General features: G+C 48.5%; 4 protein-coding genes across 7 annotated transcripts in view; 1 reads left to right on the forward strand and 3 right to left on the reverse strand.

Moving 5' to 3' along the window:
* Positions 1-313: 313 nt before the first annotated feature.
* ccl19b (chemokine (C-C motif) ligand 19b) lies at positions 314-1,738 on the reverse strand. Its single transcript, XM_047017921.1, has 4 exons — positions 1,575-1,738; positions 1,292-1,412; positions 953-1,086; positions 314-618 (listed from the first exon to the last, which is right to left on the reverse strand). The coding sequence occupies exons 1-4, from the start codon at positions 1,633-1,635 to the stop codon at positions 590-592; spliced, it is 345 nt and encodes a 114-aa protein (XP_046873877.1). The 5' UTR covers positions 1,636-1,738; the 3' UTR covers positions 314-589.
* Positions 1,739-3,601: 1,863 nt separating this feature from the next.
* pigo (phosphatidylinositol glycan anchor biosynthesis, class O) lies at positions 3,602-10,921 on the reverse strand. 3 transcript variants are annotated; one of them, XM_047017964.1, is made up of 11 exons: positions 10,758-10,921; positions 9,707-10,185; positions 9,402-9,545; positions 9,196-9,319; positions 8,754-8,913; positions 8,157-8,339; positions 6,268-7,858; positions 5,940-6,143; positions 5,529-5,719; positions 5,369-5,439; positions 3,602-4,994 (listed from the first exon to the last, which is right to left on the reverse strand). In XM_047017964.1, the coding sequence occupies exons 2-11, from the start codon at positions 10,182-10,184 to the stop codon at positions 4,865-4,867; spliced, it is 3,276 nt and encodes a 1,091-aa protein (XP_046873920.1). In that variant the 5' UTR covers position 10,185; positions 10,758-10,921; the 3' UTR covers positions 3,602-4,864. The 3 variants fall into 3 exon arrangements, with proteins under 3 accessions (XP_046873920.1, XP_046873921.1, XP_046873922.1); XM_047017965.1 differs by lacking the exon at positions 10,758-10,921 and adding an exon at positions 10,512-10,748; XM_047017966.1 differs by lacking the exon at positions 3,602-4,994 and adding an exon at positions 5,044-5,272.
* Positions 10,922-11,140: 219 nt separating this feature from the next.
* stoml2 (stomatin (EPB72)-like 2) lies at positions 11,141-16,030 on the reverse strand. 2 transcript variants are annotated; one of them, XM_047017911.1, is made up of 10 exons: positions 15,861-16,030; positions 15,377-15,553; positions 15,152-15,251; positions 15,009-15,067; positions 14,802-14,903; positions 14,342-14,476; positions 13,833-13,977; positions 13,347-13,426; positions 12,210-12,338; positions 11,141-12,065 (listed from the first exon to the last, which is right to left on the reverse strand). In XM_047017911.1, the coding sequence occupies exons 1-10, from the start codon at positions 15,900-15,902 to the stop codon at positions 11,958-11,960; spliced, it is 1,077 nt and encodes a 358-aa protein (XP_046873867.1). In that variant the 5' UTR covers positions 15,903-16,030; the 3' UTR covers positions 11,141-11,957. The 2 variants fall into 2 exon arrangements, with proteins under 2 accessions (XP_046873867.1, XP_046873866.1); XM_047017910.1 differs by having other exon boundaries at positions 15,377-15,562.
* Positions 16,031-17,030: 1,000 nt separating this feature from the next.
* LOC124466199 (protein unc-13 homolog B-like) overlaps positions 17,031-24,295 on the forward strand; it is a 39,288-nt gene continuing 32,023 nt past the window's right edge. Inside the window, exons 1-2 of the mRNA XM_047017936.1 lie at positions 17,031-17,281; positions 22,210-22,239. Coding sequence (XP_046873892.1) covers positions 17,260-17,281; positions 22,210-22,239 — 52 coding nt within the window. The 5' untranslated portion in view covers positions 17,031-17,259. The remainder of the gene's footprint in view (positions 17,282-22,209; positions 22,240-24,295) is intronic.

Genomic DNA, 24,295 nt, shown 5'->3' on the forward strand with positions numbered 1-24,295 from the left:
CAGGGTGAGGTGCCGCTGCCCACAGCGACACAGGCTCGGCTTCCAGTCACATGACCTTTCACGTCTCTCACATGGACCTTGGCTGACTGTGGCGTGTGCGGTGAGAGGGAGTTCCTTTCTGGATGTTAATGATCTCTACTCAGCATTGCTCAGCCCTGGATTACCTTCAGGGAGCGTGTGGGTTTATTAGTTTTAAATCATTAAATGTGGTTTTAATGTGCTGTTCTGAATGTGGACTTGAGTTTAAAAGACGAAGCGCGTGCAGGAATAGTGGAGACAATTTCTACACAAAATAAAGACTCTGACTTCACTATAAAATACATTTTCTTTATTTACATAAAATATAAAAAATAGCTTATAAAAACCATGAGAAACTTTATCAAATAGTAAATGGTGAAACAAAAAACTGAGTTAAAAAATGAAAAGTTGAAATGAAAAACAGATTTTGGATAGTTTTCTTTGATCGAAGAAATGCACAGTTTGATCTCATTCACATATATACACGACAGACCAACAGCCATGCCTTTGCCCCAGAGCCAGAACCTGTCAGAGGATCAGCCCAGCCTCAGATGATCGTTAACAGATCTCATCAAGCACGCCGTTCCCCTTTTCTCTTCCCTAAAGAAAAAAGAAGCAGAACATAATTATTGCAATCATGATACCAGACGGGTGAGAGACATGCAATCTGTCATAATTGTTCTCGGCATGATTAATAGACTCGCTTCTGACACCTGGTTAATCTGGGCTGCGTTTTAGCGTCACTGAAGAACCTCATTTACATTACATATTGTCATTTAGCAGACGCTCTTATCCAGAACAACTTACAGTAAGTACAAGTAGGGTGAAATGCCTTGCCCAAGGACACAACGTCATTTCTGACACGCCCGGGAATCGAACCGGCAGCCATCTGATTACTAGCCCGATTCCCTAACCGCTCAGCCATCTGACACACCTTTTTTGTTTCTTCTGGTTTTGGTTGGTCCTTTTTGATTGGTTTGGGGTTTCAGCTTCCTGATTAGCCGGGCCACCCAGTTGTTTCTCGAAGCCGGGGGAGCGCACAGCCTGATATTCTTCCTTGTGACAAACCTGTTGACAGGAGGAGAATCTCAGGTCAGGTCCAGCTGCAGCCGTAGAGAGGCAGACAGTAAACATTCACCTAGCTGTGAGTCTTCAGCCAGGGTTTGCACCCGAGGTTGGGGTGGTGGTGGTTTATTTAAGTCATTTATTATTATGATGATTAACTGGATATCCAAGCTCAGCTAACCATCTTGTGATGTGAATAGTAACTTACACTGTAGCAGGGATGCGACAGCCTCCACTGACGCTCTGGATGAAGTAGGACTGTACAACATCCGGGGGGATTTTGCGATTGGTTGTTGACAAGCAGCAGTCCACCGCCTTGTCTGTGTTTGCTGCAATAAAACACACACATAAAGAAACATGTCTTTACTGGCTAACTCCTATCTGCAGTTCAGTGGGTAAAATGGACATACAGTGAACCTCAAAGTCCTTTGACACATCTTTCCTATGCAATTCTCACAATTAAAAAATGTAGCTGTGGTTGAGCATCTCACCTGATACATGACTCCAGAGTTGTACCGTCAGCAGAAGAAGCGCAGCCACCCGGAAAGACATTGTGTCTCAGTTCTCTGGTCCGTGTCTGTTTCTGTTCCTCCTGACCCAGGTACAAGGACCCATTGACAGAATCTGTTTGTCCTGCACACCTTTTATATGTTCCAATAACACTTTCAGTTTCACTCTCCCGAAGTCAAACACCGACTTCCCGTAAATCCCACCCATTTCGTTCACAAAGATAATGGGACACTAGCAGCTGCCAGCTTGGGGAACTTTCACACGTTCCGCAGGCTATTGTCAAGAAAGTAAATCTTTCTTTGCCCTTTGTGAGTCTGTGCATGTGTGAACAGGGAATAGGCCTGGCCTATATTGTGCCAGTCTGCTGTTACCTTGCCATGACATCCTACTTATTGGTGTGAATTGTGCAGAACCGTTTTTAAAAGCGTTCTAGCATTTCTTACCCTCTACCGTGTCTGTGCTGCCTGAAATGTCTTCGGGGAAACGTCTCCGCTGTCTAGTCTGCTGTGTGCTCAACGGTTAGCTCCTGAACACTGATCAGGCATGAAGGCAGAGATGAGGCCTATGAATTTACTTTGATCGCGACTCCTAAGCTATTTCCATCGTTCACTTTCTTCCAGCTCATTTAATTCTACCGTTTTACAGCAGGCCACACCACTTAGACCACCGACAAATCACGGCCGAGAGACGTGTCACTCATCCAGCGATTCAAACTACTGTTTTCTCTGGGCCTCATCCAAGAGCCAAGAAAGGATGCTTGTAAGGAGGACAGAGTGCTGAGGATTTGTGATCATTAATAACCCTAACCCACTTACTTGTTTCTGTTGAATCCGAGGAGTCACAAAGGACGATAAAGATAATTTATCGTCCTCCCCTTCAGTTGTTATTATCTCCACGGATTCAACAGTAATCCCTAGCCAAGGTGCCTAAACAAAAGTGTTCCTTTCCTGTTATCCTAAACCAGAACGAACCCAACACATGTGGTCGTCATCCACTTGTTCAATCTTGTCAACCCCGGAGGAATTTACACCCGGTATCAGTTGGGGCTCCTCACAATGACAAGGCGTCCTACACACCACTATTGTGTCGTCGATCTCTCAAACACACACATTTTCTCGTAAACGAATTCAACCCGTGCCAGATCTGTGCTCTTATCTCTGTTGAGTAAACATACTCCCTTAGTTCACCTGTAATGGCGTGGGACCTGAACACATGCAGGTAAGTCACTGCACCGCTGGCAGCCTGCCATGGGAGGGGAATACCAGTCAGGTCTTTGTTTCCTGTGAAAGTGACGGGTAATATGATGTTGCGAGAAAGAGAACAAATTGGGGCCAACCAGTTACGACGTTTAAACTTTCAATTTCTGATAGCATGTTCATGAGTTTGACTTCACCATAAAGGGTCATTCCTGCTAGATCGTGGACTGCACTCATGTTGTAGGTTATCTGTACCTCAAGTCTTCGTCAGGACTGGGAATGTAGCAGTTTCAAAAATAAACGTTTTGTACTTTTTATTTTACAGAAATGCTTTTCTATTCCCCGAAAGGAACATTGAGTTTTTAGTTTCATGCACTAAACCTTTTTAACCTTTTTCTCACAACAGGTAAACAATTTCTAAGTGTTTTTACATAATAAGGTTAATTATCTACCAGCTAAGAGCACCAAACAGCTCTAACTGCAGAAAGCCCCAGGCTGGAGATACGAGAGGTGGAATTCCAGCCTGACTGACCCGAAGCCAGAGCGGAACTTTCCGGTAGGGACTTTCCAGTTACACCAAGACACCATCAGTGCTGGTGTGAGAGGAATTTGATGAATCTTTATCACAAATTTCACAAGGCATATACGTAGCCTGCATACATCTACACCACAGAGATTACAATTATAGACAAGCGATAAAAAAAAAAAAGAATTGTGTAAGGATGTGTGAAGAACAAAGCCCTCTGTCTCGAATCACGATCCCAAATGTGGTCGTCCATCGTGTGGTCTCCTCAATAACGTTGCACACAAACGACACGGTGACGCTTCTGTACAAAACTTTTAATTTGATTCTCCACAAGTAAAATCCCTCGGGTTTACCTGTAATATATTAAAACAAATGCCTTTTCATGTAACAAAAACTGTGCCGATAAATCAAATCCTCCCCAATCATCATCCTCATCATCGATATTCTCTACAATGCGTGCCAGTATGGGCTGGTAGCAGCAGTCGTCTCCAAGGTCGTCTCTCCAGGGCGACTCGCTGGAGCTAGACAGCTCTGTTGCATACCCATTAACATCAACCTGAGCTCAGACGAATCCCTTCTACTCCTGTGGAAACATCTGTCTTTCACCGGAGCTGTACTGTACTTTACCCACAGGAAATAAACAAACATGAATCCATTTACTCTGCAGACTAGTCTCACACAAGGCATCCGTTAAAGCTAGGCACCTGTTCCATAGATACATCACTGGACCTGGTCGAAACTACACATATTTAATTGAAAATGTAAAAAAAAGATTTAAAGAGATGATTAGAAAACATTTAAAAAAGAACTTGTTTCTAAGAATCAAGCCAGAACCAAAGTTAAGACAGTTATTGCTGATATCGTGGAATACCGTACTATTATAATATTAGTGTACGGCAGTAACCGTGAACAAAATAAAAACACCAAGAACAGATCGCTCCCACCAGTAGACACACCTAGACAGAGTGAGTCTGAAACAGGAGTACAGCCATGCACTGTTCATGGCTCAACTCATTCATAGTTTCTGCTATGCTTGGGCTTGGGCTTCCTGAAACCCAACGCTGACCCCCTCGTGACCCTGTCTCAAGACGAGTCCAGACCGCCGTGCGTCACACGCTGCCCTCGCTCGGCCCAGCACAGCTTCCATGATGGCTCTCTGGATCAATGACGGAGGAGGAGGAGGACACGTAGCTGTGGCGTGGTTTCGGTGGATTGTGCTAGTTTGAGTGTGGTGGTTGGATGCCCCGGGGCTAGGGTTAGGAGCTCCAGGCTGGAGGGGGAGGGGAGCAGCTGGCTCCACTGGAGGAAGGGTTCACATCACTCACATCTTTCCTTCTAGATCTTTCTGGCAGATAACGACGGCTGACTCTTTCTGGCTGCCCGAGGACTTCCAATGATCTAATCTAGACCGCACCTCATCCCGGACAGAAGCATCCTGGACAGATGAGTACGGATGCACAGTCTAGTCCAGACCAGTCTAGTCCAGACCAGTCTAGTCCAGACCAGCCTAGCCCAGCCCAGTCTAGTCCAGCCTAGCCCAGACACGGCGCTACCTGGATGATTCTGGGAGGAGTCTCTTGAACCAGCCACCCACGGCACCGTCCACCCTCATCACCAAGGCAACGCCAATTAGCACAAACACACTGCTGACCAGGAACCCGGAGGCCTCGAACATCAATCTGACAGGATGACACAGAAGAGGTTGGGAGGGGTAGAGGTGGGGGGAGGAGACAGAAGGGGAGAGGAGAGGGGGAAGGAGATGAGAGGGAAAGAGGGAGATGGGGGGAGAGGGAGAGGAGGGAGAGGAGGGTGATGAAGGAGAAAGCCTTTAGTCCTGTCGCAGACAGCACCCCCCTGTGGACATCCCGGGTAGGGCAGGATGGAACCAGGCCAGAGGATTTACCACACGAGTAGGGAGCGGAACAGGGTGTGCGCCCAGGGAGGAGGGAAGCTTCTCCTGAAAGCATGATTACAGTCCCGTGGCTGCACTGCCTGTCCTGGAGGATATGGACGGTAACAGGTTGGAGGGAGAGGAACTCGTTCCGGTACTTACTTGGGTGCAAAAACCTTCCACACCATTAGATGTCTCCTGAGGAGGGCAGCTGCACAGACAGACGCCAAAACCTGAGAGGAGGGCATAGGAGGTCAGGGCTCTGTTTCAGTGTGTGTGTGTGCAATGTGTGTGTGTGCGTGGGGGTACAGTGTGTATTCACCTGGGCTCCGTTTATGAAGAGGTATCGTGTTGTGAGCTGCAGCAGAGCAGAGCCAAACTGCTGGGGATTCTCCCGTAATCTCATCTCCATGACAGCGGCATCCTCCCCTCCTTCCTCCCCCCCTCCCCCTCCCGTCCGGGCGACACGAACCTCACACACCAGCGGCCAGAACAGGAGCAGTGGGCAGCCGACTACACACAGGAGGAAGGAGACAAACGTACATCATCCAGCAGTTCCCAGAGACCATCATCTCTCCATGCTGTGGAACTCCAGCTGGGCCACATATCAACCGGTTCAAACAGCTCGATATAAAAAGCTTTGTGGAGTGGACTAGAGTAAGTGACCACTCCCGGATGCATTAAAAAGAAAATCATTCAAAGAACCACATGAAAAGATGAGGTTCTCCTTCACCTGCAAACAGGATGTGGGAGGAGAAGGTGTTGAGGGTGACCAGGGAGGCTGGGAGGAGGGTGCCCACGTGCCCCCGGGGGAACCCCACAAAGGCAGCTCCCCACTGGATAGAAGTGAAGGTGGGCAGGTGGCCAGTGGCGTGGAAGAACTGGGTGGCAGCCAGGGACCACAGCACCAGGGGGGTCCAGGGCACCTGGAAGCCACCTGGGGGAAGAAATAGGAGGGGACACCCAGACTAGTCAGCATGCATCACATCCAAACAACAAGATATTAAAATCACACGCAACAAACCTAGCAGTGTTTCCCCTCTGCTGTATGGAAGTCTTACCCGAGTGCGCCCCCTGCAGGGCGCTGAGGGTGGTTGCGGAGGCGTGCATGTGCAGCAGAGCTCCCATCTCCAGCATGAGCAGCAAGAAGGCCAGAGCCATGCCCTCTGGGTGCAGCAGTAGCAGCCCCAGCCCCAGCAGGCCGCACAGCAGGACCAGGGGCGCAGAGTAGACGCTCCCCAGCCCGTAGGCCTCCACGGCGGGCCGGCCCTCGTCCTCCGCGCCCCCGCCGGCCGGCCGTCCGTCCTCCATGGAGAGCCTCATCCGCTGGTACAGCTGGGGGATGAGGTGGTGGAGCTCCGCCTCGGGGCTGATGCCCGTGCTGGCCCGGTAGCGGGGCGGCGGCGGGGGGAGGGGGGCGGAGGCGCCGGGGGCGGGGCCGCGGGTCTTGGTGAACACGGTGAGAGGGTCCAGCCAAAGCAGGAGGAGGCCCAGGCCCAGCAGGGTGAAGGCCGCCCGGGGGAGAGCCTCCTGGGCCAGACTAATCAGCTCCGCCAGGTTCCGGAAGCCGTCCTCGGGGGCGGAGCTCACCGCCCAGTGCAGCCCGGCGCACACGCACGCCAGGGGGAGGAGCCAGCGCGCCGCCAGCACCGTCCCCCCCGAGCTGTTGAGGTTGCCGTAGTGACGGAGCCAGCGGCGCAGGAGGAGGGCCCAGACGGCCAGCGCGGCGAGGGAGAGGCCGTACTGGAGGTTCTTGATCTGGCTGTCCTGGATGCGGGCCAGCGGGGAGAGGAAGGGAGAGGGCAGGCAGGAACCCTGCTCCTCCCTGCAGGTGTGGAAGGACAGGGAGAGGTAGAGGGTGCCCACCAGCAGCCCCACGCACGCCAGGAGGGCCCCGCTCTCACGCCGCACGGCCGAGGGGGACGCGACCGGGGAGGGCAGCAGGCCGGGGGGCTTCTGGGGGTCTGGGGCGGGGGGGAGGAGGAGGCCGTCCCAGTTGAGGCGCAGGGGCACGTAGAGGCCCAGGGAGAAGAGGAGGAAGGTGGCCGCCCGTCCCTCAGCGATCACGTAGCTGTCGGACAGCAGGGAGAGGCAGCGCAGGAGCAGGACCAGGATGGGAGGAGTCAGGAGGGAGGGCGCGGCCAGCCAGACACGCCCACAGACTCCAGTCCCGCCCCCGGAGGTCAGAACCCGCCTGGTCCTCCAGAGGACCAGCACCTCAGAGGTGAGGGCTGCCGCGCACAGCCCCCAGGACACCTCCAGGTAACCCTGGGTGGCCATCTGGCCCCCGGCCACACACAGCCCCGCGGCCACGCCCCCCAGCGCCGGGGTCCGGAGGAAACCTCCCTCCCCCGCCAGCGCGAACGACAGCTCGGACACGAGGAGAGTCACCAGGCAGGCGAGCCCCAGCACGGCCACGCCCGCCACCATCTTGGCCGGGTGGAAGCGGGCCCAACAGGCCCGGCAGGTATCCCTGACAGAGGTCAGGTAGGCCTGGAGGGAGGCCTGGAGCTGGGGGGAGGGGCGCTGGCCCTGCCGCAGGGCCTGGAGGTACTGGGAGGAGAGCTGGGAGAAGGTGGACTGCAGCTGGGACAGGCTGTCTGGAGGGATGTCTCTGGCCATGCTGGAGTAGGTCTCCAGGAAACGGTTGACCTTCACAACACAGGGGAGGGGACATGTCAAGGATAGCCCTCGTTAGAGAGCACAGAGGGACTCAATAATAATATGATTAATACAAATACTATCAAATACTATCACATACTATCAAATGTATTTGTAATGGTATTTGTAATGGGCCTTTCTTGCTCTTAAAGTGCTCCAGTAAAGTTCAAATCGTAGCAGGTGTTGCACGTAAACATTCACCATGTGTTGCAGATAAACATCCACCATGTGTTGCAGATGAACATCCACCATGTGTTGCAGATCTAGAGTGGGTTTGAGGGGGCCGCACCTGTTTGGCGTTGATCCACAGCGCCTCCCCCTGGCTGAGTCCCGCCGGTGCACCCTGTGTCTGGCCGTTGGGAGAGAAGACCGGCAGAAGGACCTGGCCCACGCTGCTGTAGGGGATGGGGACCCCCAGGAGCAGGGCCAGGGTGGGCACCAGGTCGGTCTGGGGAACTACCTCCGGCTCGCTCTGGCCGGAACAGACCACAAACCACAGGTAAAACACCAGAAACAGGAGAGTCATCTGACGAGGGAGCCACGTGCTTGGTCATTAGCTTTCTTTAGCATTTGTGGTTTGCGAGTGTGTGCCCTCTACGCTCTTAAATCTGAAGAGGATCGGGAGGATGTGGTGGAGATATCTATTAACAGTCATCCCCCTCTTAAAAAGCACTTGGTAATGCCGTCCTAAAATATTCATCCATCAGCATAAGAGAGAGAGGAGCAGGGAGACAGGAACAGAATCAAAGCTAGTATAGATCTCCCTTTTACACAAAGGAGTCAGTCTGCCAAAGACCACTGTTCTCAGACGTGCAACCATCGTCTCCTCCTGATGTGTTCTGCTGGGCTTCAGCAGGGATGGAGAGACTGGAGTGGGCGGGCTCACCGGAGAGGAGGATGCTGGGAAGAGGGGGGAGGGGCTGTAGAGGAAGATGGCGGCGTCCGTCTCCTTCTGGCTCTCCCCTCCGTGGTCCCCCGAGTCGGTCATCCCGTGATCTCCCATCACCACCAGCAACGTGTCGTCCTGGAGACGATCCAGCACTGACCTGGAGCAACGAGCAAGCTGGCTTATTGGGGGTCTCTCTCTATCTCTCTCTCTCTCTCTTTGTCTTTCTTTCTCTCTCTCTCTGTCTTTCTCTATGTCTCTGTCTTTCTCTATGTCTATCTCTCTCTTCCTCTCTCTCTATCCCCCCTCTCTCTTTCTCTCTCCCCCTCTCCCCTTCTCCCTCCCTCCCTCCCTCTCACCCTTCACATAAACACTGTCCAATAAAGCATAACAACTACTACTAGCTAGAGAAACTAGCTAAGAGAAGTATCAGTTTTCTGACCTGACCACCCCGTCCATCTGGGTGAGCTTGTCGGCCATGGCCGGGTGGTCGGGGCCGAAGCGGTGACCACAGTGGTCCACGCCCAGGAAGTGGGCCACCAGGACATCCCAGTCGTCCCCCATCACTACGACCACACAGGAGGTCAGAGGTCAGAGAAGGCGGGTCAGTGCGTCTGGAGGTGGGCCGGTGTGTTGGTGGATACTTACTTATGGGGTAGAGATGCTTGAGGATCCCATCGTCCACAGTGTGCAGGTCCTTCACGTTGAACGAGGGGAAAGGCAGGGAGCGGTGAAACTTCTTGGGGAAGAGATTTTCCCAGGTGTCGTCCCCCATGAACACCACACGCTTGCCTAGCAGGTAGAGAGAGGTTGTAGGGAGGGAGTTTAGGTGGAATTCGGTGCAGTTCTATGTGAAGCCGTCTGAGACACTGCTTGTAAAAAGCGCTACGCAAATCAACTTTGATTGGGTTTCAAGAAGGGCCGACAAGAACCGTGGTCATGCCAATACTCACCCACTTCACCCAGCTGGTGAATCAGGTTGTCTTCCAAGATGGCGCTGGAGGCAAAGTTGTTGCCGATGTCTATGAAGGTGGGTAGGGACCCGGTGGTGAAGCCTTTGATCCTCTGCATGGTGGTGGTGGGGGGGTCCGCTCTGAAGGGGTACAGGCGGGCCTGGGAGGGCCTGGACGATATCAGCTCGTCGAATACGGGCATCTTGTTCTCATAAGGGCGTGGCTGCGTGTTGGTGGGGTCGAAGTGGGCAAAGTCGAATTTCAGGGCGTCGATGATGAGGATCACGGCCTTTCGGAAGCGCTGGCGGCCTGGGCAGAAGTCCGCTGGGCCTCCTTCGGGGAGCAACACGTCTGCGCAGGTGCTGGTCCTGTTAACCTCCAGCCTGACCAGCAGGAAACCACCCACGAATAGAAAGATGCCCACGTAGAAGACGGCACACAGCCACAGGAGAAGGGCCAGGGTGGGGAGACGCTTCATCCTAGAAAGCGGATGATGTGGTCAACTGACGTTTAAAAAAATACCGTAATATGTCGAAAAAAGAATTGGCTATTGGCTAATAAGCTGTTTTATTGCCAGAAAGCTTAACTAGGTTAAATGTGTCATTCTGATGGCTTAGCTACAGATATCTTCTCATGTACCTCTAAAGTTGTCCAGACTAACAAGCGGCAAGTCGAGGTTATCTTTAATGCTTTAGCGGTGCCTACAATTGAATGACGCTGAGAAACCCGCACTACTGCTGGTATCTATGGTGAGCACAAGCTACCTGGCTAAGCTGCTAACTAGTCTGGTATATCCTAACGTTACCTGGATGCATGCACCAACAGACAGCCAACTCTGCTAGCTGCAAGGTTAAAATTCCCTTAGTCGCATGCACTTCTGCTACTACTTTAGTTGGGTCAAGAGAACTAGCGTATCTTGACAAAAGTAGAATGTCTTTGGCGAAATCATCACACATAGATGAGAGAACAGTCTAAGGATCTAGTTAGCTTCAAGACCGGTTAGCCGGCTAGCTAAATAACTGCCACAATAGTTTAAATCAACGTTTCTGACCTTGTGGTGCTCCGTGATGTCCTCCGTCGGACAGGGGCAGTCGTTAATATGTGTGTGCAGTGTACACAACACTCAGCGCTGAGACAAGTGCCTCAGGTACACAGAGAACGATATCGCGCCCCTCTCACCTTCATTGGAACCACAAATTTGGCATGCATGGGGGTTAGGCGGAAACGCTTGTTCCCACACGGTCACCTTTCGGTGTAACCTCGCGTTCTACTGACATGCGCAGTGTAGTGGAGGCATGGACGCATGATTCAATTCTGGTTGTGCATATGAAACATTTTACAGTAGTAACCTTTTACAAAATTGAACATGGATCCGTCAATCGGACGCAATGTATTTTTTTCATTTGACCAAAAAAGTTAAACCAATGCTTTTTGCTTGAACAATATTTATTGACAGCTTAACATCACCTATCCCTTAGTACCAATTACTTAAATTGGCTATATCCGTGATATCGTCATCAAGTGTAGCATGGTTCGTCAATGGTGCTGGATACTGGGTTTCTGTTGTGTTAAACATAATACATTGTCCAATAATGAAAAAAAAAGAAAAAAAGAATGTTCCACACTTCCCAGTTCTTTCAGAGGTGATCGTACGTGCTTTGTGAACTCATTATGCATTTGAGACCATACCAATCTCTCCTCCCCAACCAATGACACAGTTCTTACTTATTGAAGTACATAAATAACATTATTTGTGTCCAAGGGAGGGATGGAGTCGGCATTCAAAACCTCAAGTACATAAAAGTCTATAATTTATGAGAACAGAATGAATACAGCAAACATGGTAGAGGACAGAAATTGTAACTCAAAAAGTCTGCAGAGAGGATAACACAACACTACACGTCCCTGACAGTTCATACCCTTTTCAACTGAAACGGTACTTTGGTTAAGAACTGAGAAACACACTAAAAAGTTACATCCGACTGTATGATTGACCCACACTGGCGTCTGTAAACAGACAAACTGCGATGTGTAGGTTGTCTAGGTATTGACGATGATCATGAGATCCTAATCTTGGGCCGAAAGCTGATCAAGGCGAGTCCCTCCACGTCGTTTTCCAGCTTGCTGCAGCTGGTAATGTTCTTTGAGTCATAATGTTCTTAAGACGGGAACCCGCGTTCGAGGTTCTGCTTCTCAGGGTTCCGGGGGGGGGGGGGGGGCTTGTTGTTCTCGCGAGTGGTCCAGACGTTCTTCACTGCTGGGGTGCGGAACCTTCCGCTGCTGAGTTTGGGTTCCCCGAAGAGGCGCTCTCCACCTTCATGGGGTTCTGCTTGGCCAGGGTTCCATAGATAGACATGGCCTGGAGAGACACACACACACAGGTGGAACCACGGTCACAACAAGCTGCCTGGAAGTGACAAGTTGGAATCTAGACTTTTCTACTGGATTCATAAAAGCGAATTGAATCGTGAACTGAAAAGTGGCCGTGCTGAGCGAAGCGGACCTGAGTGACCATGCTGCTGATGTCCCCTGAGTTGGAGGGCAGCAGGATGGTGTTGGACTCTTTGGCCAGGTTGGAGAAGGCCGACACGTACTGTTCAGCCACGCTCAGGGAAGCTGCTGCGTTCCCATTCTGGGGAGAAACAACAGGACCCTCAGACACAGATCAGACAGACCCTCAGACAGACAGATCCTTAGACAGACAGACAGACCCTTAGACAGACAGACAGACAGACAGACCCTTAGACAGACAGACAGACAGATCCTTAGACAGACAGACATATCCTTAGACAGACAGACAGACAGACAGATCCTTAGACAGACAGACAGACAGACAGACAGATCCTTAGACAGACAGACAGACAAACAGACAGATCCTTAGACAGACAGACAGACAGACAGACAGATCCTTAGACAGACAGACAGACAGATCCTTAGACAGACAGACAGACAGATCCTTAGACAGACAGACAGACAGATCCTTAGACAGACAGACCCTTAGACAGACAGACAGACAGACAGACAGACAGATCCTTAGACAGACAGACCCTTAGACAGACAGACAGATCCTTAGACAGACAGACCTTAGACAGACAGACAGATCCTTAGACAGACAGACAGACAGACAGATCCTTAGACAGACAGACCCTTAGACAGACAGACAGATCCTTAGACAGATCCTTAGACAGACAGACAGACCCTTAGACAGACAGACAGACCCTTAGACAGACAGACAGACAGACAGATCCTTAGACAGACAGACAGACAGACAGATCCTTAGACAGACAGACAGACAGACAGACAGACACACAGACAGACACACACACAGACACACACACACACACACACACACACACACACACACACACACACACACACACACACGCAGGCAGACAGACCCTCAGACACACAGATCAGACAGACAGACCCTCAGACAGACAGATCCTTAGACAGACAGACACAAAGATCCTCAGACAGACAGACAAACACACAGACAGACAGGCCCTCAGACAGACACACAGACAGAAACACAGATCCTTAGACAGAGAGAAAAGGTAGCTCTGCAGCGGAGGGGTTGGATAACGAAATAAACAAACGTATAAATAGTCATCTGATCTGTCAGATTGTGAAGGAACTTTACCTGTTCAGTCAGAGCCAGTGACAACAGGCGGATGGCCTTCGCTTTAGCCTCTGCTTTGGCTAGGACGGCGTTGGCCTCACCTGGGGTAACAAATTGGGACATCATAAACACAGGCTCTTCTTGCTACATGTTATTCGCTTCCAAAGTCTTTACCTGACACAAATCCAACAGAAAACAGTACGACCAATCAAATGCATTTGAATAGCCCTTCTTACACGCAATATCACAGAGGGCTTCACATACGCCATACGGAACCGCCCCCAAACCCATAAAGGAAGAAAAGGATGCCATAAAGCAGGGGTTCCCAACCCTGGTCCTCAGGGACCCCCTGTCCTGCATGTTTTAGATGTTTCCCTGCTCCAACACACCTGATTCAAATGAATGGGTCGTTATCCAGCTCTGCAGAAGCCTGCTTATGACCATTCATTTGAATCAGGTGTGTTGGAGGAAACTAGTAAAGTGTGTCGGGGATGCTATGGAACCCACCGAAGGCTCTGTTGATCTGCTCCTCTCTCTGGCCCTCGGAGGCCAGGATCTGGGCCTGCTTGTGGCCCTCGGCTACGTTGATGGCTGACTCCCTCGTGCCCTCCGACTCCAACACCGTGGCTCTCTTCTTCCGCTCCGCCTCCACCTGAACAACCGGAGGCAGACGGTTCAGAATCAGAATCAGCTCACCAGAGCGGGATCACGGAAGTCTCGCTGTCGTAATTCAATTCTAATTTGCTTTTGTTGGCATGAATGCCACAATAATTGTTTTTCCAAAGCATCATGTAAACAAAATAAATGTCATAGATGAAAAGCAGCACGAGATTAAGATGAATATAAATTGTTTGTATACAGTATATTGTGTGTGTTCTGTCGTGTGTGTCAAGGTCATTCACTATCCCCTCAGGATGTGTCATGATGAGAACTGTGAAGCCGACAACCCAGGTGGACGTGAACCTCCACTTTGTTTCGCCAAGTGTTGCTTGGTGGCATGAGCCGTCTTCTCTCACCTGCATCTGCATGGACTCCTTAACCCGCGGTGGGACGTGGATGTCTTTGATCTCATAACGAAGGCAGCGGATCCCCCAGTCATCAGACGCCTGGTTGATGGAGTGAACGATGTTGGAATTCAGGCACTCTCTTTCCTGCAGACACGGAGAGATGAGAGACGGTAACGAAAGAATGAAGGAAAGCCAATGGAGCAAACTCGAATCCCCTCAGGGCAGGGTTCTCCAATCCTGGTCCTCGAGGGGCCGCTGTCCTGCATGTTTTAGATGTTTCCCTGCTCCAGCACACCTGATTCAAATGAATGGTCATAACCCGGCTTCCACAGAGCTTGATAACGACCCATTCATTTGAATCAGGTGTGCTGGAGCAGGGAAACATCTAAAACATGCAGGACAGGGGGTCCCTGAGGACCAGGGTTGGAGAACCCTGCCTTAGTGGATCATTCAGCGTGTTCTCTCTCACCCTGAACACTTTGTCCAGGGTCAGCTTCCCCAGCTCAGAGCGCATGGTTGTCTGTGCTAGCTGCGTGACGGCGTATTCGGGATCTTCTACTCCGTAGCTGGCCTGGAAGGAGGACGTATCGGTCAATATCCAGACACAACAACACTTCTTTCCTTTGTTTTGATCAGAACTAGAAAGAGGACGCTAGAAAGAGGTTGCCATACAAACCTTGAAAGGATCCAGTATCCTGAGATAGAGCACGCCATCTATCTGTAGGGTCACATTATCTGTAAGAATAACGTGACGTTAGGTTAGCCACTTCCGCGGGGATGCTTGTGTGAACAGCTTGGATGACAACCGGGATTACTAACCAAGAGAGACAGCAGATTGCTCCGGTACATCAATAACAATCTCCTTAAGACTCTGCACGTAACGGATTTTGTCCAGAAACGGGATGAGAAAGTTCAAACCCTAAAGGAAGAGGATGGCAGAGGAATATATCCTTAATTAGATTCGTTTTCAGTATTGCAAAATAAAATTATGTCATTGGAACATGAAATAAACTACGTCTGTAGAATATAAAAGCAATGATTTACCGGTACTAAGATCCGATGAAATCGTCCCATCCTCTCAACGACCCAGGCTTCTTGTTGGGGCACAAAAAGTACCAAAGTGTTCATGGGTAGACTGGATGCCCATCGCTGCTGGGCTGGTGTCACCCATAGCCGCGGGGTCGTTCCCTGTGACAGCTGTGTTAACCGTGGTTTCGTCCCCTGTGAAAACTGTGTTAAACAATCAGGAAACATCACACGTGACGAAAATGTACCGCAAACTGGAACTTGATGGCTAGTTGCAATTACTATTTAATTTGAGATATATGCAGCTATCTCATTTGATTGTTGGGTGAAGTTGTTGTAAAGGTAGCTGGCTTGCTCAATTCAACATGGTATATAGTACAACATGAGTGAACACATATCCTAATGAAAATATTATGTAGCTCCCCTGAGCCGCTTGCTAACGTGTTAGCTAGCTGGCTAACCGGATAATGACACACAAATAACATTACATGCCACACTTTACCTTTAACAGGGCACCGCCAGTCCGGCAGAGTGTTCGAAGCATATTGTCGAAGCTAACTGATGACTTCTACGTGTTTAAGCTGAACGAATGAACCTTAACTAAACTCGGCGCTCATGTGTGACCCTCCGTCGATCACGAAAGTTACAACATCAAATGTGGTACACGAATACCGCCACCCATCTCAATAGGAAACACATCACAGAACTTTAGTTCCGTCCCACTACACCAATTAAATCTTGACCTGTCGAGCATCCTAAAAACAGGGTGATCATATTTTATGAGGGGCCGTTTAGGAAATAATTTAGACTGTCCTAACATAAACACATATGAAACACATACACATTCACATATGAAACGTTCACACATTCATACAACTGTTACTACTTGCCTAAACAGAGTTAGCAGGTGGTGCGTTTCTTGGCATTTATTTTATTTTTTGACCTTTCCCCCTAAAAAAATAACGTTTTTTCTAAATCAACCTTTCAAAACGTTTTTTTTAAAGCTTTTAAAAAATATATTGTTTCAACCTAAAGCAGAGAACAGTAAAATACACAAGTAGCCTACTCATCAATGATTCAAAGTTTTATTTAAAAACATATTTGCGAACATTTTATATCAACCTTTCTAAAGTTTTTTTCAACCCCTTTCTTCGATTTTTTTTTCAACCTTTCAAATTATTATTTTTCCCCGACGTTAAAGACCAAGGATGACGGAAAACACTAAGCGGCGCTGTTGTATTAATTCAAATGATTGACAAGGGCTTTAACAAATCTGTTTTTCAGTGCTAATGCATTTTGCCTGGATTCCCATCAAGAAATATTAACCAATGAAAAGAAAAAAGGCATGATTATTGTAAGACAGCCCACGTATCCCCTGTCATGTCATAAAACTAAACAATATGAATACGAAGATTAAGAATATGAAATAGCATGCAAATCACTAATAACTGTATACGAATTTCCTGAATCTCTAGGCTGAAATTAGAGAGCCAGGGAGAGAACTCAGGTCTTACCATCTACCTGTTCATTCAACCTGTAGCTATCCCTACCTTGTAGCCTTTTGATTAGTCAATCTATTATGTTGGTCCGCCCTACTTAGATAAGGGTGCAACCTCAATGGATACTATAGATGTCATTTTACAAGTACCTCGGTACCGCCCTCTTAACTCTGCTCACCCAGGTTACACTAATGAATTTTGTTATGGCGTGCCCGTGGCAGGGGGCTATCGCTCTCTGCCGAACATTTGTGTCGCCTTCTCCATCGTCTCAAGTCCACTAGTGAAGCGAGAAGTTGTAAAAGTTGCCCGAGTATAAATTTGTGATGTTACCGAACGGACTACACATATTTTGAGACGCTTTGCCAATATTGAAACCAAGACTGTCACTGGAAAGCTTTTGCCATGTCTCTGCTATGTGTTCGAGGTGAGTTATTACTGATTTATGTCTGTTATTTCAGTTATGTATTCCATGGAATTGCATTTACAAAGACCACATTTAATTTGGACAGCGAATAAAGGAAATACCATCCTTTGACCGCAGGCTCATGGGACATTTCGCCTAAACTTTTAAGGCTGTGATTTTCCTTTCAAATTGAAGACAAGGTTATTTTATTGGTTGAAAATACTACTCTGGTATTATTTGTATTTATTATTAATGCACTAGCCAAGTCCTTTGGTTTTTAACTATTGATTTGTAGGCCATCCGTATTTGAAGGATGGCAGCTCCATTACATAATTTTGAGATCGGAGCACGTCACCAAACCGAATCTTTCCAGCTTCCCACAAAGTTCCTGTAAAGTAGACATGATCCAGTGAGTTTCTGAGCAAAATATTCAAGGAACATGAATTAGGTCTATTCCATATTCAATATCAGGCTATTCAGCAGGTGGACGTTTTAGAATTTACACTGAAATGGTTTAATGCATCTGATCAGCATAAGTCTGAGCCTAATTTTAGAATAAATAAATAGTGGGGTTCTTAAACTGCTTTTTATAGTGTATAAAGCATTCTCGGCAGTGTCCTCCTCTTTAAGAAAGAAGCACACGTAGGCCCTAAGACGACATTGTTATGTGTTTATGCAATACTAACGAAATGAATCAATGTAAAATGTCATTATAGTCAAAATACAAACATTGTCCAACAGCGGCGGAAAATCGGTCACGACAGGAAGATCAATGTCTTCCTATGAGAGAGTGTAGGTCCATTTGTGTTGCAGATAAACTGATAGATTCTACCGGAGAGCCAGCCTCAGAATCATGGGTAATGATGCAAAAATATATCATGGCTGTGGCTTGCTGTCAATTATAGTCCTTCAGATGTATCTGAATCAAGACTATGATATTGTTTAGTGCTTTCCCTGGCATATTTGCAATTTTTATGTTCTTTTCAGAATTACATTTTTAAAGAATACAATTGTGCTACTAAGTGACACTTAACTAGAAAATGACCTAATGTTAATTCAAATGTAATGTAGCCTAGGCCTAATTAAGTTTGTGTTCTATAGCGATTTTCCATAATTGACATCTTCTCCTACTCCACCCTATTGTCTAGTCATCTAATCATTCAGTGCAGAACGTCTATATTTTCCACCGGAAAGTAATTCAGTACAGTTCAGACGTTCAACAAAACAAGCACAAAGACAGAAGTCGATCCTGAAACATCCTGAAGGCTGCTCCAGTCTAAGATGTTTTTCTAAAGAGGAAAAGGAAGCCACTCAGAACCCCCCTTCAACCTCCACATATTCATGAGTGAGCGCGTTGACACCTGGAGGCTGGGGGGAGTTTAGGCGGCTCGCTACAGATAATGGTGTCCTGCTTCTGCCGGGCCGGGCCGACGCGATTGGCTGACGTGAGTCATCCCTTCCCCCGTTCGGCAGCGTCATGGTTTTGTTTTTCTATCGCCATAGAAAAGGCCCGTCTCCATGGTAACGTCTCCACACAGTAGATAAGTGGTCTCCCTTCCGAAAGGCCATGTGTGGCCCTGCTGGGCATCAGGCCGGGTTAGGGCCAGGGCCAGGAAGAGAGCCAGGGCCAGGGCCAGGGCCAGGAAGAGAGCCAGGGCCAGGAAGAGAGCCAGGGCCAGGACCAGGGCCAGGGTTAGGACCAGGACCAGGACCAGGACCAGGACCAGGGTTAGGACCAGGACCAGGACCAGGACCAGGACCAGGACCAGGACCAGGACCAGGACCAGGGCTAGGGCTAGGGCTAGGGCCAGGACCAGGGCTAGGAGCAGGGCTAGGACCAGGAAGAGAGCCAGGTCCAGACACACATGGACCCCCTGAGCCCCTGCACAGGGCCCAGAGAACCACTAAAAACACACCAAACAGCCATTCTCACCGCACGTCGCGGGGAAAGGACGCCCAGCCTGTTCAAACACTAGGTGTGCAGTTGAGTTGAATAAGTCTTGTGGTTCCTCCTTGAAAACATGAATGCGCGTGTGGTTTTTTTGGGGAGGGGATGGTGCTCACATATATTGTGTGTGACCATCTGAAGCAATAGAAGGTACACAGTGTGCATGATAAAATCAGCAGTGTTGACTTGTAGCCTGCGTGGTTTACTTTGGCAGAGCTAGCTTGTCAGTTGTGTCAATAATCTGTCATTGAGGAAGTGAAACTGACGGAAGGTTATGTATTGGCCCAAATACTATTGATACAGCGTGCGGTTAATAGTGGACTGGATAGTTTGGGAATACGGGAAGGAAAAGGAAATGATGAGAGGACCAATGGACATAGCTGTTGATAGATGGGATAGTGGAATTATAGAGAGCAAGAGAGAGGGCGGAGAGATTCTGTCTGTAATCCTCTGGCCATCTGTTGCTCTCTCTCTCCCCCTCTCTCTCTGGCCTGCTTGCTCAATAGGTGCCACCTCATCAGCTCCAGTTGAGCGTAAATACAGGACAATACCAGCTGCAGTATTCTGAGCCCACTTCCTGCTTCTCACTTCCTGCTTCCTGTCTGACCCTAAAGCAGTGTTTACGGACAGTATGGTCCGTAAAAGGTAATAACGTCACGTGACCATAGCCCTGCAGCGCCCTAATTGACCCCAACTTAAAGGATGTATGGTAATCCTGAGAAACACAGTCACTACCAGACAGTCATCCAGGGGAGACGCTGGCAGAGATCCTGTCGTTTAAATTTAAATGTGCCTTATTTCTGGCTACTCCTAGTAACTACTAGTTATCTTTCCCAATGGAATTAGGAGTGTGTGTGTGATCAGCTGTTACATAGATATGTCTGTAGAACATCATGGGTAACTGTTTGTACGAAAACCCTGAAATTTGAGATGTCGGCAGAAAGTCTTTAAATGTATCTTGTTTGCTATGGTAAAAAAAACAACAACAAAAATATATACTTCATCGTGACTCATGATTTTGCACAAGAAACCCATAAGAGTGCTCCTCAGGTGAGTAAAGTCCACAGCCAGCTGGACAGAGACAGGCTGATGGGGGGGACTGCAGCAAGGCCTCAGGCTAAACAGGAAGGGCTTCCCACTGCATCCAGATCGCAGGGATGCGGAAAGGGCCGAGTAAAGGAGAGATAAGGATCAGTTTCCGCTATAATGGCCTCCTGCTTTATGGGCCAGTGTAATGTTTACCCCTGGTCTGAATGACGTTATGCTGCTTCAGACATAAGGCCTGTCTGCATGCTCCATTCCCAACTCCCTCTACACTGGAGACATCTCTTTCACACACACACACACACACACACACACACACACACACACCCTTTCTCTCAATATTCCTTTTCCTCTTTCCATCTCATGTCTCAGAACGGAGAGTTTTCACACGCCAGGCAGAAAATGATACCTGGACTTTGTTGGAATTGTAAAAAAAAAAAAAGAAAGGATCTTTGGAGGTGCTCCATTGTGTTTTACCTCTATAGTTTTTCTCTCCATCTGTTTTTCTCTCTCACCTGTTCATTTTCAACCCCTCTTTCTTTTGTGTGTGTGAGTTCATGCTCTGTCCCAGCTACTCGTTGTCACCACCAAGATGGCAAACTAACAACGTTAAACAGCTAAAGACACGCTCGTTTGAGGCAGCTGGCCTTCAGGCCCTCAGAGAGTAGTGACGGCGAGCGAGCCGTACTCGACGTGCACTGTAGAGTTTAGAGTCACGTATAAATGTCTGCCTGCCGTCAATTCTGTCCTCTCGGCCCATCTGGCATCTCTGGCTGGCTGGTTATTCCCTGGTACATAACGCTGCAGCAAGGATCACCCTTAATCCCCTCTGATGTGCCTTGCAATCCCATAACCATTATTGTATAGACACTGAAAGAGGTCTTAAATTCAGACACTAAAAATAAACTCGGAGAGGTTTTTTCCTTTTTCTTCTAATACAGATTTGCTGGCCCCGAGTTTTAGAAAAGGAATGACGATTTGAAGCCTGTAATCATTCATTGTTCTGTTGTTGTTTACCTCAACTGTTTTGCAGGCTGCGCTGTGTCAATCTGTAAAGATGCCTTCTGTCGTCATGGACACAAACTGATAAACACGTCTATAAATGTATACCTCAGCGCTGTGATGGTTTGTGCTTCACACACCTCTGCAGAGCAGTTGCGGAGGGTGATGCTGGCCATACTAGTGAGGGCTTTCCTAAGCCCCTGTGCTTTGGTCCTGGAAAGGTCGGCATTATGAATTTACTGCATCAGGGTGGGCTTCACGTAAGAATGGATTGTGTATTAAGGGATTTGAGTTTGGAAGATGACAGCTGTTGCGAGTTGGAGGTCAATACGAGTGGTCGATTTGATGGATATTAGAAATCCGTGAACGTTTTCAGGGAGTCTTAGGAATGTCTTGAATGTATTTACACAGCGTAGGGCGGATGTTACTATTGGATTCCGATGCCGGGGTCAATTTTAGTACGTTTGTGTTTGCCACGTGACTGTCTTGCTAAAGGGGACTTGGTAGGGTGGCCAGCTGTTCCATCTGAGCTTGTCTCTACTGTCCACCTGACGAGATAATGGACACATTATCCACATATTAATTTAGCCGACAGATTTGATCCAAAGCGAATTATGGTAAAGGTGAGGGATTTGAACCTGAGACCGCTTGATCTGCAGTTGAGAGATCTTAACCACTGAGCTGTTTCCTATGCGGGTGTCTCACCCGATGAGAGACTGTCTCCTAAGCATGTACTTTTGGTAGTCTGTATATTAATACGCTCCAAGCCTCTAATTTGTATTTGAATCTCTGTGGTACTTCAAAACACATACAGTTTTCAGTCAGAACATGTCGCCAGTCAGAGAATGCTAGGTGTGAAATCTCTGGGTACTAGCATCTCATCATGTCCAGAACAAGCTTAAAAACATACATTTTCTGATCACACTAATTGGTGTTGTCTCTCTTCTTTTTCCAGTGAAAAAAGCCAAACTTCAAGGATCTTCAGGTGAGTGTCACATGTTCTACATGATACTACAAAGTCAGTGACACCAAAACAAACTCTTTGTATGCCTTCTGCATCAGCTGCATTCTCTTGTAGGTCAGTCAGTCAAATTCTAGCTGAACAATGGGAGGTTGATTTTAGCATTGCATAATCCTTTGGCTTATCCTGTGTGTTCTTGAAGGCTAACTTGAGTCTAGCTAGGCTACCTGAAGGCTAGCTAGGCTACATGGAGGCTAGCTCACCCAAGTACAGGTGAGCTCAGATCAGTTCTGGCTAAGCCTAAATCCCCACGCCCTCCATCTAGGTAATTCCTTTACTGTTTACCCTCACGCCTCTCCCATAAGCACCGTGACCGCAAAGAAAGAGACTGAGAAAGAAATGAAAAAACAGAGAAGGGAGAGAGAGAGATGGAGGAGAGGGAGAGATATGAAGAGAGAGAGAGAGAGACTGAGGGGAGAGAGAGCGGAGGGAGACGAAAGAAGGGAGAAAGATGGAGTAAAAGAGAGAGGGAGAAAGATGGAGTAAGAAAGACTAGTCAGATACTCCCCGACCTGTTTGGTGTCTCACACCTACAGGTCCCCTGGTGACCCTTATCTTTGACTTAAACAAGGGATTTGTGGTTTAATCCTAATCTCTTGCAAGGGTTCTTTTCAGGGGAGTGGTTCAGGTGTCGTATATCTGTCCCTGGGGTTGGAAGTCCAGCTATCCAGAGGCCTAGAACCTGCTTCTTCTCTCCTGAAAACCTTCTCTCCCTGAAAACCTACTTCCTCTCCTTGAAAACCTGCTTCCTCTCTCTTGAAAACCTGCTCATCTCTCTCTTGAAAACCTACTTCCTCTCTCCTTTAAAACCTACTTCCTCTCCTTGAAAACCTACTTCCTCTCTCCTTTAAAACCTACTTCCTCTCCTTGAAAACCTACTTCCCCTCTCCCTTGAAAACCTACTTCCTCTCTCCTTGAAAACCTACTTCCTCTCCTTGAAAACCTACTTCCCCTCTCTCTTGAAAACCTACTTCCTCTCTCTTTGAAAACCTACTTCCTCCTTCTTGAAAACCTACGTCCTCTCCCTCTTGAAAACCTACGTCCTCCCTCTCTTGAAAACCTGCTTCCTCTCTCCCTTGAAAACCTACATCCTCCCTCTTGAAAACCTACGTCCTCTCCCTCTTGAAAACCTACGTCCTCTCCCTCTTGAAAACCTACGTCCTCCCTCTCTTGAAAACCTGCTTCCTCTCTCCCTTGAAAACCAACATCCTCCCTCATGAAAACCTACTTCCTCCCTCTTGAAAACCTACGTCCTCTCTCTCTTGAAAACGTACTTCCTCTCTCTTGAAAACCTACTTCCTCCCTCTTGAAAACCTACTTCCTCCCTCTTGAAAACCTGCTTCCTCCCTCTTGAAAACCTGCTTCCTGTCTCCTGAAAAGCCGCTCAGGTGTCCGATGACCATATGTAAACACGCTTACTCAGCCACGGAGACGAGCCACATCATTGGAAATCCCATTGTGTATTATGTATTTAGTTCTGTGCGTTCTACAAACATGACCTGATTTGATTATCGTGCCACCCTCTCGGTATCCTAAGGCTGAGGTTGTGTTTTGGGATCATGGCCATACAGTTGGGTTAATGTGCAGTTAGTGTGCTGAATAATGGCCTCTCTCTATACGTTGTGTTTGGTCTATGTTTAGCACGCTGTGAGACTAACCTGTTGGGCCGGAGTCAACGTAGATCTGAGCCGTCATGGAGGGGGAGGGGGAGGGGGAGGGGGAGGGGGAGGGGGAGGGGGAGGGGGACTTCAGGTTACCTTGAAGTGTGCTTCTGGCAAATGATGTCATGATTTTCCAACTGTTGTATCTGGAGCTCCAGACTTGATAGTGTGTCCCTGGGGTCAGTAGACCCGCTGTCCAGGGTCTGCAACCTCAGTCCTTTGGACCGCTTGTCATTCAACCACCTCATGACATCTTCGTGTTTCGTTGCTTACAAGGGCTTGGGTCTGCCATGTCAATTTCCTTCGGTTTCGAATCATCTTTGATGTAGGTGTATCAAATCAAATTATTATATGTAGAG

The sequence above is a fragment of the Hypomesus transpacificus genome, unplaced genomic scaffold (assembly GCF_021917145.1).
Source record: "Hypomesus transpacificus isolate Combined female unplaced genomic scaffold, fHypTra1 scaffold_84, whole genome shotgun sequence".
Classification (NCBI taxonomy): Eukaryota; Metazoa; Chordata; class Actinopteri; order Osmeriformes; family Osmeridae; genus Hypomesus; species Hypomesus transpacificus.